This window comes from Neomonachus schauinslandi, chromosome 11 (genome assembly GCF_002201575.2).
Source record: "Neomonachus schauinslandi chromosome 11, ASM220157v2, whole genome shotgun sequence".
NCBI lineage: Eukaryota > Metazoa > Chordata > Mammalia > Carnivora > Phocidae > Neomonachus > Neomonachus schauinslandi.
The window spans coordinates 42,385,772-42,403,029 of NC_058413.1; the positions used below are offsets into that span (position 1 = coordinate 42,385,772).

The following is a 17,258-nucleotide window of genomic DNA, read 5'->3' on the forward strand; positions in this document are numbered from 1 at the left end:
CCTTTTTAAGGATTTTTTATCTTTGCTTTTCGGTAACTTGAAAACAATATGCCTAGGTATTTTGATATTTATCCTGTTTGGTGTTCTGTGAGCTTCCTGGATTTATGGTTTGGTGTCTGATATTAATCTGAGAAAATTCTCAGTCATTACTGTCTCAAATATTTTTTTTCTTCCTTCTTGCTTTCTTTTTCTGGTATTCCTTTTGCAGTTGTCCACAGCCCTTGGATATTCTGTTTTTTCAGTCTTTGTTTTTCAGTTTTGAAGATTTCTGTTGACATATCCTCAAGCTCAGAGATTCTTTCTTCAGCTGTGTCCAGCCTACTCATGAGCCCATTGAAGGCATTCTTAATTTCTGTTACAGTGTTTTGATTGTGAGCATTCATTTTTGTTTTATTATTTAGGATTTCCACCTCTCTTATTGCATATTATCTACTTAATCCACTAGAGCCTTTGGCATATTAATCATAGTTGTTTTAAGTTCCCAGTCTGACAATGCCAACATCCCTATCTGATTCTGATAGATTACTCTGTCTATCCAAATTGTGTTTTTACCTTTTGGTACGCCTTGTGATTTCTTCTTGATAGCCAGACATGAGGTACCAGGTAAAAGAAACTGCCGTAAATAGGCCTTTAGTGAAATGGTGCTGAGGTCTGAGGCAAGAAGTGTTGTATAGTCCTGTGATTAGATCTCTGTCTTTCAGTGAGCCTGTGTTGCTGGACTAAGAACTTCACAAGTGTTTCTCAGGTTGTTTTTGTTTGTTTGTTTTGGGGTTTTGGGTTTTTTTTTTTGCCTCTCCCTTTGGTGGGAGAATGACTAGAGCTGACTGAAGTTGAGTATTTCCCTTCCCCCAGGTTAGTCAGGCTCTGATAAATCCTCAGCTGATTAGGCTCTGGTTGACTAGTTTCTCCTGAGGGCAGCCTTGTTAAGAAGAGGAAAAGTGCTCTGGTGTATTTAAACATGGTTCCTTTTCCTTGCCCCCTGATAGCAGCATTTTCTCCACTATTTCTGAAAGAATCTGGTCAAGCGCTCCTGGAGGTGAATCTCACAAAATTGTGGGGGGCTCCTTATGACTGGGTCTCCCTGGAGTTTTTAATTCTCAGAGTTATCCTCCAGCAATTTGCCAGATACAGTTCAGTTCAGGCTTTCCTACCCCAGCACTGGTTCCAGGCAGTGGTTCTGAGTTGCCCCTTGTGAGTCTCTGCTCCAGTAAGTCATTACTTCCTGTATTTGCCTAACTCGCCAATCTTGGAGGAACCCACTGCCCTGTTTCCTCACCTCTCTCACAGATCCTAGAAGAGTTGATTTTTTAGTCTGTTCAGATTTTTACTTATTAGGACAGAATGACGGCTTCTAGGCTCCTTAACATGCAGAACCAGAAGCCATAAGTATTCTGTTATCTATATATTTTTTTCCCTCTCTCTGTTTCAGTTTGGATATTTTCTATTTTTCTGTCGTGTCCAATCTGTTCTTAAACCATCCTATAATTTAATCAACCACATTTCTCAGTTCTAAACTGTCCACTATTTCTTTTCTGTGTGTTCAGTTCTGTGTTAAAATTATCAACCCATTTTTGTCCATCTTTCCTTCTATTTCTTTTAAAACATCATTATTTTAGGGCGCCTGTGTGGCTCAGTTGGTTGAGCGACTGCCTTCAGCTTGGGTCATGATCCTGGAGTCCCGGGGTCGAGTCCCGCGTCGGGCTCCTTGCTCGGCAGGGAGTCTGCTTCTCCCTCTGGCCCTCCCCCTCTCATGCTCTCTCTCTCTCCCATTCTCTCTCTCTCAAATAAATAAAATCTTTAAAAAAAAAATCATTATTTTAAAGACTTTGTTAAATCCAACATCAATATCTTATGTAGATCTCCTTCTAGTGTCGGCTTTTCTTATCAGTAACATGTTCCTGCCTCTTCACGTTTTATTGATTTTTATTTTATATACAACATCATAAAAGAATTTTGTACTTGTATGTATATTCCATTACCAGACATAATGTACTTTAAAAGTAGGTATCAGTGTTGTTCCGTTATTGCTATGTTGTATCTGTATCTTTCACCTAAAATATTTTGAAGTGTTCTATAATCTCTTGAGTTAAAGAAAATTCCTTAATTAGTGGGGGTGGGTGAAATGGGTGAAGTGGGTCAAAAGGAACAAACCTGTAGTTATAAAATAAATAAATCAGAGGGCTGTAAGGTACAGCACGAGGACTACAGTTAATAATACTGGACTGTATATTTGAAAAGTGCTAATAGAGCAGATCTTAAAAGTTGTCACAGGAAAAAAATTTGTGACTATGTATAGTGACAGATGTTAACTAAACTCACTGGAGTGATCATTGTGCAATATACACAAATATCAAATCATTGCTGTACACCTGAAACTAATATACTGTTATATGTCAATTATACCTTAAATAAATAAATAAAATGGGAAAAATTCTATTAGAATGACTTACTAGGATATATAGTCAGGTTTTTTCCACTCTCACAGTAAGGTAATTGCCACACTACAAAAGAATACCCTTTCCATACAATTTTCCCTTGTTTTGGATATGTGAATCTGGGGCTCTGCAACTACTCAGGTTAGTTAAGTAGTTCTGTATTTTATCCCTAAATCCCTAGTGCCTAACAAAGTGCCTGATACACAGTGGATGTTCAAAAAGCATTACGAATGAATGAGCAAATGGTCAACTAATGGCCAATCCAAACTGCTTAATCGTGTTAACTTAGGACACATAAAATGGTATTCAAAATTAGCTCTACATGTATAATGAAAAAATTGTACACTACCAGATACTGAGACCTCCCACATTTAAATCATAAAGAATGACTTCTTACCAGCTCTTCTCAGACCTACATGGTGAGTTAGGGATACAGAAGATGACCTTTGCTTCGCGATTGTCAGTAGACTTGAACTAAAAGGCCCATTTAGATAGGATCCTTGACTAAAAGGGAAAGATAACAGATTAAGAATTTTAAAGCCATGGGAAATTTCCTCTTTTTAATCCATGATCTTCACTTCAACTAGGAAACATCTGCTTATACATTCAGAGTTTAGACATCTATCTAGTACTTACGCCTAAAGCAGGGGCCAGCAAATGCTTTCTGTAAAGGATCAAGTAGTAAAAACTTTTGGCTTTGCAACTACTCAACCCTGCCACTGTAGCATAAAAAGCAGCCACAAATAATAATAACCAAGTAAGTATGATTGTGTTTCAGTATAATTTTATTTGCAATAAACAAAAACAAATTCAAAACAGTTATGGACTCTATTAGGCCCACAGGCCATATGTAGTTTGCTGAACCCTGGTATAAAGCAGGTTATCAATATTATCTGGAGGACTTCTTAGAACACAGATGGCTAGTTCTACCCCCAGGATTTCTGGTTCAGTAGGTCTGGGGCAGGGCCAGTAATCTGCATTTCTAGTACGTTCTTAGGTGATGCTGACATTGCTGGGTTCAGGGACCTCACTGAAAATCACTGGCCTAATAATACAGTTTTCATGATTTCCTGCTTCCTCTCTTCACAGCTATTGATTACCCATTAACTCAGTCATTTCCTATAACTGAAATATTTACTGTAGGTTTTAGAGCTCTTATGAAGAAATTAAACATAGGTAGGCAATCACACACTACAGCAATGTGATATGTAAAATGCAATTTAAGATTATATATCTGAAAGCTTTCCAGTGCCAAGCATGTATGAAGTACACCATAAATTTTACATTTTCTTCAATATTCACTAGCCTGTTTTCTTCTGTCAACTCCTCATGCGGGCACTTCACCACAGGCTCAAGGACAAATCTAGATTCTCTATTTTTCACTCAGTATTTTTTAGTGTAGGCTAAGTTCTCAATAAGCTCTTCTCCAACTGCTTCATCTTTTCTGTACTTCCATACCCCGTTACTCAAGGAAGGCCTATTTTTTCTATGACCTAAAAGGTTTTTCTTCATGTCCTATTACATTTATCCATAGTGTATTATAATTTCACTGCTTACAGATTCTTTTCCCTCATTATTTTGTGATTTTCTTTGCGGGCTCTAACACATCTCTCTACATTCCCAGTGGATCTAGCTCAGTGCCTGATACAGGTGTTCAACAGATATTGTGGAATAAGTGAATGATCTCTTTAGGTTCCTAGTCTCAGCTTCCTAGAGAACAGATCATTTTTGCTCCCCAGTTTTGGGCGAATGGACTCTTTTTCTTTCACTAACTCTTGCTTTGAGGCTCTCCTTGGATCTTTTTCTAGAAATCTAGTTTGTTCTATATCCCCATGGGAGAAAAAAATTCTGTATTACAAAAAGAGAAGGCACGTAAAACCAGTTAGCGACCATTAAAACTTCCTTATTGACATTAACAAAAATTATAACAACAGCACTATTTTAAGTATCTATTATGTACCATTCATTGTTTTAGGTAGTTTACATATGTTTATCTTTTTTAATCTCCTATTTAACAGATAAGGAAATGGAGACATCAAGAGGCTAAGTAACGTCCCCCCATTCACACAGCTAAAATTCACAGTGGCAGAGCTAAAATTCAACCTCTAATTTCTTTGACTCTAAAAGGAGAATGCATTTATTTTCTACCTATTTTTAGAAGGTCTTGCCCACACCTTCCACAAAACAATTCTGATTCTAGCTTTGTGTGTTTCTCCATCTGTAAAATTAGAGATTTAGATGTAAGGCTTTTTTTTTTTTTTTTTTTTTTTTAGTGTTGGGGTAGAATTTATTGACTCATCAGTTGCATAAAACACCCAGTGCTCATCAGATCATGTGCCCTCCTTAATGCCCATCCCCCAGTTACCCCATCCCCCCCCCACCTTCTCTCCTAGAGGTAAAAACTTTTAACATCTAACTTTTAGAGTCTATCATATTTTATTCTCAAGCCAGTAGTAATGATAATTTGATGATGTGACAAAAAGAGGCAATGCAAATAATACCCCCCAATAAACTCATGTCCCTGCTTGTGCTCAATTGTTCTTTGTATTTAGTACTCCTTGCTCACAAGTGGGGGAGACTAGGGAAGCACATAAGAATACCACTCAGTGCTATATTCAAACAGAAAAATCTGTGTACTCTACCAAAGTTTACTCCCTGATTAATATTCAAAACAAAGATAAGACTTTCTCCTTTTCAAAACAAACCCACTGCACTGCTCCACAGTTTCCTACCTTGATCCAGAGTCGTCTTCTTGTTTTTTTTTTTTAAGATTTTATTTATTTATTTGAGAGAGAGAATGAGATAGAGAGAGCATGAGAGGGCGGAGGGTCAGAGGGAGAAGCAGACTTCCCGCCGAGCAGGGAGCCCGATGTGGGACTCGATCCCGGGACTCCAGGATCATGACCTGAGCCGAAGGCAGTCGCCCAACCAACTGAGCCACCCAGGCGCCCGATCCAGAGTCTTCTAATACTTGAAGTATACTATACATTCAGTTAGCCGTTTAGAATTGAGAGGTACAGGTCAAATTACAGGTTTTCAGCTGAGTTCTAGAATCGTCTCATTAATTTCTGGCCTACAACCAGATAAATGTACACTCCAATGAGATTACATAAAATACTGAAGAAAGCAGAGGACAAGAAGGATAGGAGTCTCAAGGTTTATTAATAGATGGTAGGAGGATGACTGAAGTCAGATTTGGGAATCATTACAAGAGATTGTCAAAAGTTATGGTCACAGAGTTAAGCCATATGTTAAGAGTTGATTTTTAGATAACCAATGCAAATTACCTTGATAAGGTTTGTATCATCTTGTGTGGGTGTGTGAGAAGCTGCATAAACTTGTTGGCTGTATGATGTCCAGATTCACAGAGCTATTCTCTTGAGAAACTGAGTGAGATGACACCATTAGCCCTCTTAAACCTCTGCAGTTCAAATAGCATCCAGGCATTGGTATAAATCTCTAATAAGTTATGAGACACAGAATAGAGAAGCTGGTTCCTAGTACATTATTTAGGGAACATAGTTCCTAACAAATTATTAGATTGAATTACAGAGCAGTTATGGAGATGAAGGATGAATTGGGGAATAGGTTAAAGGCAAGTCTCTTTAGTGTAGGAGTAACTATAGTTGATAGCCCAGGGAGTTTTGGAAAACGATTTGCCTATTTTTCCCCAGGGAAAGTCTGTTCAAAGAAAAGTGAGCTGTGAGCTCTAAAATGTGTTCTGTTTGTCCACAGGGAGGGATGGGTTCTAGCAGTCAGTCCAAGGATACAAGTTTAGCCATTTTTTAACCATAGCTACTAATCCTAGAACTCAGAGATGGGTAATCCAATTGTCAGCTAACCCAAAAAAGCATTATTCCACATCTCCTGGAACTTCCTGACCAGAGAACCTTCAGCTGAAACTTCAGCAGAAGGCAGCATCCGCTGTCGTAATCCAATACGGACACTATACTCCTGCAGGACATTTGTTGAGCAGCTGTTTATCTTCAAAGATCCATTTTAATGCAATCAAACTCATCACAGCAATCAAGCAGGCCTCAGAAGAGCAGTAATGACTAACCCACGGTAGAAAGTGAAAGTGCCATAAAAGAGGCAAAGAAAAGGTGTTAAGGAGATTCCAAGGTGAAACAGATTACTTCTCCTTGGAAATTAAGGGAGGAGGAGATCAGGGTGTTATTCTTAAAGTGAGACCTGTTCCAGGGAGAGAGAACAACTACCGGGGGGGCATAGAAGCGGACAAACGGAGGGAACAGCAAAGAGTTACTCTTGACTGGAGTTTCAAATAAATAGAGAAAGACTGATGTATTTTGGTGTTGTAAAGTAATGGCCCTCTTAATTAAAATTCCAAGTTCCTGTAAGAGATGAAAAGTGATAAACTCTTCAGGGTAGATAATACAGTGGCTGTTCTTCCTTCTGGTTTTCTTCCTTTAGATTCCTTTTATCACAGCTATCATAGGGTTTATAATACTTCACTTTTTTCTCCAGACAAAGCATGAAGAAAAGCAAAATTAAATCCTATATTACTCTTTACTCAAACAAGGTGAGCTGGAAACTATAATTCAGCTTAATTTTCAAAGAGTTAAACTAAAAACAAAATTATCAGAAAAAGTTCAAGGAAGAGTTTAGTGCAAGTCACATATTGTTTTCACTTAGAGAGCTTTCCAAGTCATTTTTCTGTTCTCATTCTTTGCAAGACTGCTCATGTCTTTTAGTTTGTTTAAATATTCCAAGTAAGGGTGCAGCTTTGTCATGAGGGAATAACAGGGTTTCAAATCCCAGGCTAAGGATTTCGGCACTATTCTATAGGCATTGGTAAAGGGTCCAAAATATAATGACTAGAAAAACTGAATAATCAAGGTTTTGTTTAAGGAAGATTTGTGGTGGAAGGGTAGGAGATGGATCAGGCAGTGAAGGATATTAGAAATGGAAAGGCCAATTAAGAGGATAATAGCTCAGGTAAGGAGTAAAGAAAGCATGAAACAGTGTAGGCAAAGTGATAAAGGAGAAGAGGGAGCAGAGAGGAAACGAGATGCAGACACAGGCCTGACAACTGGTATCTACAGGATAAGGTGACAGGATGCAAAGATAACACCAAGTTTTCTAGTTAAATCCATTTTTTTAAAGTAACCACGAAACTAGAGGGTAGCAGCATTATGTCAGGAAATAAGGGCAGAAAAACACTAACATGAAAAAGCACCTGGAGGGATGAGAAATTTGGTTTCGGTCAGAGCTTCAGAGAATGAGAGGTTCAATACTGGAACCATGTTGAAAGCACAGTCAGGGTCATTTAAAATCACAGTCAGAGAAGCTATAATCAGAATCCAAGGCTGCCTTCAAATCAAGACTCAAAAATGTAGGCCATGTGATCTCAGTTTTGGGGTACTCTAATAAAGTCAAGAAGAATGCCCTAATGATTCCAGATTCACAGGTCTCTTCAGTTAAAGCTACTAAAGCCTAGGGCGCCTGGGTGGCTCAGTTGGTTAAGCGACTGCCTTCGGCTCAGGTCATGATCCTGGAGTCCCAGGATCGAGTCCCGCATCGGGCTCCCTGCTCAGCAGGGAGTCTGCTTCTCCCTCTGACCCTCCCCCCTCTCGTGCTCTCTCTCCCATTCTCTCTCTCAAATGAATAAATAAAATCTTAAAAAAAAAAAAAAAAAAAGCTACTAAAGCCTAAAGGTTCCTGAACAAAACATTAACATACATGAAAGATCCATAGCTATGCTGTCTAATATGGTTGCCATACAGGTCTGTATGACGGTCGTATATGGCCCTTTGTATTTTAGTTAAATTAATTAAATCAAATTTAAAATTGGTTCCTTAAACATACCAGACACCTTTCAAGTAATCGATAGCCCCATGTAGCTAGGGACTATCATACTTGACAGTGTAGATAAAAATACTCCCTTCATCACAAAAATTTCTATTGGATGGCACTGATCTAGAGACTTGAATTCTGAAAGGAATAGTGGTTGCAAATGCTTCATACGCTACGTTCAAAGTACACTTAGAAATTTATTACTGAAACGCTACAGCTTCTGCACACTAGAAAAGTTACTACTAGCCTGACCTCTTTCAAGTAGATGTTGCATGATACCATAAGTTACTTTATTCTCCAAATTTCTAAATCTTTTATGAGGCATATGGCTTTGTTTTAATGAGAGATAAGTAACTACATATTGAATCTGTGAACATTTACTTTTATATGAACATTTCTCAGAATTAATTTTCTTTGGGACCATGGTTCTATTTTAACATCAATCATCTTAAGTCTGCAGGATAAAACTGAACTTAACTCACTGTATCAAGTGTTTCTTTAACTGCAAATGTACTGCTTTTACATCAGTGTGATTTTGAAAGATTAAAAAGCAATCATTTTCATCATTCTTTTTTAAACCAAACAGTTTTCTCAAGATGATGTTTCCCATGGTTAAGAAATATGTCATATTTTCAGTTCCTATCATCACTGACTTCCCCATATCCTGCTTCCATTAAAAAACAAAACAAAAAAACCCAAAAAACCCCCCAAAAACCAATACTGTCATGTTTAGGCTCCAGGCAAGCTTTGCATTCTCCAGGATTATACTTTTTATACATCAATCCCTTCCTGTTTTATTTATCATTTCACTCTATTTTTCTTTTATAAAAAAGGAGTTCATCTACTTGAATAGATTATAAAAGAGTCAAATTTAAAAATCACACAAAATCTGGAACATTATTTGATCATATTTCCTATATAAACGTTAATGCAACTTTTAACAGACAAATCCGTATGATCCAATCCTGCCATCTGCTGTTTCAAATGTGTAACTATACAGTTCCGGCTAAACAAAGTACAACACATGCCCAGTAACAACAGTGGTTTAACAGAAAGATTACACTAATTCTAACTCTGTTAACATAGTCAGATGAGTGACCAAAGAGAAGTTCCTAACTCACACCGGAGATCACTATGTTTCTGTCTACTGAAAAACAAAGTAGTGAATCCTTTGTTATAAGGGTAAATGGGTATATTTACAGTCAGAAAATTTCAGCCCCTGCATTTTCCCAGCTTCATTTAGCTGGAGTTACTGATGCCTTTCATGTGTAGGATTAGCACTGGTCAGTTCCAAGTCACTCTTCAAGTGAGTACAGAATATATGAGCAGTCTTAGTCCTCCAGCACGAACAGGTTTTGGAAGAGTTTTGCTACCTTGTATCTAACATCTGAGATGAGCCCTGGGAATGTGCTCTTCCCCTAACAAGTCAGTCACTCTGCTGACCTGTCTTTTGACACTGTGCACTGGATGGCTGTGATTGTCCCCATAATGGCGACTAATACTAATCTTAAAGCTTTCTCACTGCCCTGTCCTAAACTGACCCCAGATTCCTTACACTGCCTTCCTGATTTCTTCTTAAGGCCTCAGCGTGCTTTGTACCCAACGTACTGCACTTTTTGGAGAAGACACGTTAGCCTCCTTTTTAAGAATCAGTTTCTCTACCATGCCTTATTACTACCCGTGCTGACCTATATCTAAAATACTTCAACTGTTCCTTTCTGCTTTTAGTTATTTCAAACTTCATTCAACAGAGACAAAATGGATGCATTGGACTCAAGTTTCTTTAAAAGACTGGGGATTTTACCTTGAAATGCCAAAGTCTTGGTGTGGCCTCTTGCCATTATTGCGTTCCCACCTTGAAGACTGTTCAACGGGAGGCAGACCTGAGGTTGCGGAACTCCTCCTCAGCTGTGGAGTTGGTAAACTACTCCTACTGTTCAGTCCCTGTTGAAAAATGTAACAATGGTTAAAACTGTCACCCTTAGATACGCTGTATATGTACTAGTAAAGATGACGTGTGAAAATATCAATACAAAGTCTATTTTTAACATGTACAGGAGAAATAGAACACTTTACTCTGAAAATACGTCAAATTTACTCCAAATTCTACATTCTATATTGTTGTTCTATTTAGTGTTCCTCCCACTAAAAAATGATTTCTGAACTCCCTACAATTTAACAAGATCTTTATTCTTTTATACACTCCACTCCCTCACTGCATGAGAAATAAACACTTGACAATCTCAAAAGCAAATATGAAAGATTTACCCTGAAAAATAATTGCAGAGGTCAAGCTTAGGATCAGGGACTATAAGCCCTATATCCTAAACCTTTTTTATTTTCAGTATAAGGCTAATGTACATCTTTTCAATTAACAATTAAACTCAGAACACCATAGCATTAATATTTTACCTTAATTTTTGAAAATATTCTAAACTGATCCAAACAGCCAATTAACCAAAGTATTCTTTTTTTTTAACCACTGAATAGGTGTTTTACTGAGATTTACATAAAACTCTCTTTGCTTCTTCTGAATTTCCCCCATTAGCAAATACTGAAACCATCTCAGAGATAAGCATCTCCTATGTTTAAGTTTCCCAAGCATGTCGGTTTTTTTTTTTCAAGATTTTATTTATTTATTAGAGAGAGAGAGAGCACAAGCAGGGGGAGCAGCAGGCAGAGGGAGAGGGAGAAGCAGGCCCCCCACTGAGCAGGGAGCCCGATGTGGGGCTCTATCCCAGGACCCTGGGATCATGACCTGAGCCCAAGGCAGACGCTTAACCGACTGAGCCACCCAGGCGCCCCGCTTGTCAATTTTGTAAAGGTTCATAGTTAGACTCACAATGAAACCGTTCTTTGTGGAACATAATCCTTTCTGGCTATAATTTAGGTCCATAGAGTCTCTCTTAGTTCTTAACACATACATAAGACATTTACATTAAATTATCTCTTACAACTCCCTTTTCCTTACTAATTATTTTTTCATAAATGGCTATTGTTCTTTTCTGGAGTAGTATCAGGCTTTTTCTATTCTTTCCCAAAAGCAGAGACAAATTGGTTGTGAAATTCAAGAAAGAAGTTAAAGAACACAAAGAAAAGAAATAAGGGTTACTTCCTGGTTCTTATAGGACTTACTCCTATCAGTAGATTCCAGTACCAAAAATAAGCCTGATTAACTAGAATGTTCAGGAAATGAGGCACTTAGGCATCCTGTTTAATTAATATTGTTTAAAATGTTTCTAAAATGTACCAGTACACTTTTTTTTACACAGTAAACATAGTAACAAACATAATATTGGTATCAGTAATATTTTTCTGATTAAGATTTCTAAGAATTATTATTTTTAAAAATTGCCCTTCTGTTGTGTCAAGTATACTTCAATTGAAAAAAGAAAAAAACTACTATTCAAAACATCAAATATCAATGGAAAATACAAAGGAAGAGCAACATAGCAAGTGAAAACTAACTCAAGAATATATTAGAGTTATTTTATTGATGAGTTTATTACTGTCACTTTTTGATGCTTGTGATTAACCTATTTCTCATAGGCAGAGTGCTAAAAAGAATGCCATATAACTAAGTAACATTGTTAATTGGATTTTGACTAAGGCAAGTGCTACTGTATATATTTCTTAAAAATGGAAGCATCACATAATCACCTATCATCTAGATTTATGATCAGTAATTATCAAACTTTAGCCCTAAATGGGCTTAATTTCTCAACATTTCTACATCCTAATGCTGAGAACTAACACAATGAAATTAACTGATCAAAATCCTTTCAAAACTGTATTTAACTTTTTCTAAGCTCTATATACATTACAATGAACAAAATTAACTGATTTGAATTTTATCTTCTCTTGATTAGTTTCTTTTTTTTTTTTTTTTTTTTTAAGATTTTATTTATTTATTTGAGAGAGGGAGAATGAGAGAAAGCACATGAGAGGGGGGAGGGTCAGAGGGAGAAGCAGACTCCCCGCCGAGCAGGGAGCCCGATGCGGGACTCGATCCCGGGACTCCAGGATCATGACCCGAGCCGAAGGCAGTCGCTCAACCAACTGAGCCACCCAGGCGCCCTCTTGATTAGTTTCTTTACCTGCAGAATAAATTAATCTAGAATAATCTCTAAAATGTTTTTATTTCTAAAGTTTATGATTTTAGCTATTGATAAAGATATTGATTAGTCAAATAAAGCAATTTTAATTGCCCTCTGAACAAGCACTAATATAGACCTATTTAGAATAGTATTTATTATTTCTTAAAGAAAATCCTATTTTGAAGCATTGATATTTAAAAAAAATTAATCCCATATTTAATGATGGAAAAATCAATATCTATTGGGCTATAGCAATCTCCAGTGAGTAAAGGGGGAAAAACATAGACCAAGAAAATGCGAAAATTAATTTATAAAATAATGCTATGTAATTCATAAAATGAATATTGTAACAATCAATTCTTTGTGGTTCAATAAGAACAATTCCTGGATTCTAAATCATACAACAGATTAATGACATGATAGGACCACTGGTTTGTTATACAGGCCTGGAATTAAATTTGTGTGGTGTTTTCTACTTAAAAACAGTGACAACGATGATCAATAGTTATAACCAATGAAGTTATAACTGCTGATTATAGGAAAGTTACTTAGAATAAAAGCTGAATACTCATTTAGAATTATTTGAGATTTATAACCACCTCCAAAGTCCCAAACAGCTCAATATACTGTATAAAAAAAGCTGATCCTTGAAAAAAGAAATTGTATTTTATCTAAGCTATAAAGGAGCAGTTTTAATTTGAAAATATTAAACGTGGTAAGTAGGGCTGGCTGATTACGGTATCTTGACCTTGTGAAGTTTTCGATCTCCTTTCTCAGTTGGGTCCTCTATTTCTGAGCAGGGGTAAAATCCAGGAAATGGCATGAGAGGATTAAGCTTTGGCCTACAGGAACCTGAGAAAGCACCCATCAAGCTACTGATACTCCGCAGGGAGGAAATAACTTGTGGGGGAAGGGTTGGATCGATCAGCAGATCTGACACCATATTGCGAGCCTCATTTAGCACTGAAAGATCCACTCCACTTCCACCTCCAGAATTCTAGAAAAGAAAAGAAAAAATAATATTATAGATTTGTTAAGAAAACACTCTAACATTTAAGAAACATTCTATTAAGTCGATATACATATACTATGTACATCCACAGTGGTCCTTTCAGTTAACCTTACACACTTAAGAGGAAGTTGAGTGTAGTGACGAGGCTCTGTTGCAAAGACATCAGAATTTGAAATCTACACTTTAATCCTAATTGTATGATTTTGAGCAAGTTATTTAACATCTGAACCTTTTAGTTTCTTTACCCTAAAATGGAGATTATAAAAACTCCCTCATTAGGGGCTGACATGACACTTTAGTCTGAGAATACATGTAAAACACATAAGGGAATATATTTAAAGTGCAATAAGTCACAGTATAACCATCAATATTATGGAAAATAAGAAGATAAAAACACAGAAAAAAGGTATCAGAGTTTGAAGGAGATAGTAATTAACTTTGAACTGAATGGTCACCAACAACTTCATGGAAGGGTAACATCACACTTGGCCTTAAAGAGTGGATAGGAAAGATATTTTTTAAATTTAGAATAAATATTTCATTGATGTCTACATAAGGCATGACTTTTACTTCTTGAAAATACATATATATGATGTTCAACTCAATTACCATAGAAATGAGCGCATGGATAATCAACAGTGAATTAAATGTTACTTTTGTTGCTTTTATTTTACCTTAAACTTACATTTGAGTGTATCTAAAATTCATAATTATCAAATGTATTTAATGAGTTCACCATAAAACTGTTTATTAACTATCCTCAACACATTTCAGAACTAAGAAATGTTATGAACAGTAATAACTTACTGTTAGAGCAATAATTAGCTAAATAATGTCTTTGCTCTTTGGGGAATTTTTTTTTTTCCTTGTGAAGTATTATTTTGCCTTAGCTTTTATTTGAAAACATTCCCTACTACTAGGGGATAGCCCAGCTATTTCTAATCTTTGTAAATAAATACTTCCTTATATATGTCACTATAGATAATTAAGCATACTTCTGACAAATAGCTTCCCATAAAATTGAATTGCTGAACCACAGTAAATGAACATGCTACAATTTGATCATTACTATAAAACTGCCCTCCTGTATGTTGGTTAAATCTATACTTCCTCAAATTGTATTATAATAGCATCTGTTTCCCCACATCCAAATGAGAAATCTGTTATTTGAGTCGGTGTTCCCATACAGATCATGTGTCATTTCTCTCTAGTTGCTTTCAAGGTTTTTTCTTTGGTCTTTAGTTTTCAAATGTTTATGACATGGCTTGCAGATTTGTTGGGGGTTTTTCGTATTTGGGATTCACTATCTTTTCGAATTTGTAGGATTACTTCTTTTGCAAAATTTGGGGAAGTTTTCAGCCATTATTTTTTCAAATAATCTTTTAAACTCACTCTCTCTCCTTCTCAGACATGGATATGAATTTTGGATCTCTTGTTATTGTCCCACACATCCCTAAAGCTCTTCATCTTGTTTCCATCTATTTCCTCTCTGTTGTTCAAATCAGGTAAATTCTGTTGCTCTATCCTCAATCTCATAAATTCTATCCTCTGTCATCTCCACTCTCCTAAGCCCATTCAGCAAATTTTTCATTTCCATTATTGCATTTTTCAGTTCCATAGTTTTCATTTCTTTCTTTTTTATAACTTCTACAGATCTACCTCAGAGATGTTGCAGGTTTGATTCCAGACCACTGCAATAGAGCAAATAGCGCAATAAAGTGGGTCAAATAAATTTTCTGGTTTCCTAGTGCATATAAAAGTTATGTTTACAACATACTGTAGTCTATTACGTGTGCAATGACATTATGTCAAAACAAAAACAATGTACATACCTTAATTTAAAAATACTTTTATTTAGCCACCTGGGTGGTTCAGTTGGTTAAGCATGTGACTCTTGATTTCGGCTCAGGTCATGATCTCAGGGTTGTGAGATCAAGCCCTGTCTCAGGCTCCATACTAGGTGTGGAGCCTGCTTAGGATTCTCTCTCTCTCCCTCTGCCCCACCCCTCTACACTCTCCCTGCCTCTAAAAAAAAAAATAGTTTATTGCTAAAAAATGCTAACCATCATCTGAGTTTTCAGCGAGTTGTCATCTTTTTGCTAGTGGAGGGTCCTGAATTTGATATTGATGGCTGCAGACTGATCAAATCAAGGTGGTGGTTACTAAAGGTTGGGGTGGCTGTGGCAATTTCTTAAAATAAATGAAGTTAGCGGCATTCAGTTGTCTCTTCCTTTCACAAAGTTTCTCTGTCGCACGTGATGCTGTTTGATAGCATTTTACCCACAGTAGACCTTCTTTCAAACTTGGGAGTCAATCCTCTCAAAACCTCCTGTTGCTTTTTCAAGTTTATGTCATACTCTAAATCCTTTACTGTCATTTCAACAATCTTCACAGCATCTTCACTAGGAGTAGATTCTATCTCATAAAACTACTTTTCTTTGCTCATTCATAAGAAGCAACTCCTCATACGTTCAAGTTTTATCATAAGATTGCAACAATTCAGTCATCATCAGGCTCTACTTCTAATTGTATTTCTCTTGCTATTTCTACCACATGTGTAGTTACTTTCTTAAGTCTTGAACGCCTCAAAGTCATCCACGAAGGTTGGAATCAACTTCTTCCAAATTTCTGTTAATGCTGGTATTTTGACCTCTTCAGAAGGTTTTCCAATTTCTTTGCCCAGATCTGACACAGGAATCATTCACTATCTATAGCAGGTATAGCCTTATAAAATGTACTTATTAAATAATGAGACTTGAAAGTCAAAATTACTCCTTGCTCCAAGGGCTACAGAATGGATGTTGTGTTAACAGGCATGAAAATATTAATCTTGTTGTACATCTCCATCAGAGCTCTTGGGTGATCAGGTGCATTGTCAATGAGCATCATATTTGAATCTTTTTTTTTCTGAGGAGGCTCAAAAGTGGGCTTAAAATGTTCAGTAAACCGTTGCAAACAGATGTGCTTTGTTGTTCCAACTACAGAGCACAGAGTATGTTTAACATAATTCTTAAGGACCCTAGGATTTTCAGAACAGTAAATGAGCACTGGTTTCAATGTCAAGTCACCAGCTGCATTAGCCCCAGTGAGAGAATCAGTCTATCCTTTGAAGCTTTGAAGGCAGGCACTGACTTCAATCTGGCCGTGGAAGTCCTGGGTGCCATCTTCTTCCAATAGAAGGCTGTTTCACCTACATTGAAAATCTGTTGTTTAGTGTAACCATCTTCATTAATTATCTTAGCTTAGATCTTCTGGATAACTTGCTGCAGCTTCTACATCAGCACTCACTTGCACTTTGATGTTATGGAGATGGCTTCCTTCCTTAAACCTCACGAACCAACCTCTGCTAATTTCAGACTTGTCTTCTGCAGCTTCTTCACCTCTCTCAGCCTTCACAGAATTGAAGAGAGTTAGGACCGTGCTCTGGATTAGGCTTTGGCTGAAGGGAATGTTGTGGCTGGTTTGATCTTCTATGCAGACCACTAAAACTTTCTCCCTATCAGCAATAAAGTTGTCTCATCCTCTTATCATTCACGTGTTCACTGAAGTAGCACTTTTACATTTCCTTCAAGAACTTTTCCTTTGCATTCACAACTTGGATGTCTGATGCAAGAGGCCTAGCTTTTGACCTATCTCAGCTTTCGACATGCCTTCCTCTGGAAGCCTACTCATTTCTAGCTTTTCATTTAAAGTGAGAGATATGTGACTATCTCCTGAACACTAAGAGGGCCTTGTAGGGTTATTGGCTGACTGAGGTTCAATATTGTTGCATCTCAGGAAATAAGGGGGCCAAGGAGAAGGGCGAGAGATGGGGGAACTGCCGGTCAGTGGAGCAGTCAGAACACACACGATATTTATTAAGTTCACCATCTTATATGAGCATGATTCATGGCACCCCAG

The 17,258-nt window shown here is 37.0% G+C and overlaps 1 protein-coding gene across 1 annotated transcript in view; it reads right to left on the reverse strand.

The window, feature by feature from the left end:
- PDE3B (phosphodiesterase 3B) overlaps nucleotides 1-17,258 on the reverse strand; it is a 174,163-nt gene that overhangs the window by 41,054 nt on the left and 115,851 nt on the right. Inside the window, exons 4-6 of the mRNA XM_021685778.1 lie at nucleotides 13,095-13,343; nucleotides 10,054-10,193; nucleotides 2,833-2,939 (exon numbers count right to left, since the gene is read on the reverse strand). Of these exons, the coding sequence (XP_021541453.1) occupies nucleotides 2,833-2,939; nucleotides 10,054-10,193; nucleotides 13,095-13,343 (496 nt within the window). The remainder of the gene's footprint in view (nucleotides 1-2,832; nucleotides 2,940-10,053; nucleotides 10,194-13,094; nucleotides 13,344-17,258) is intronic.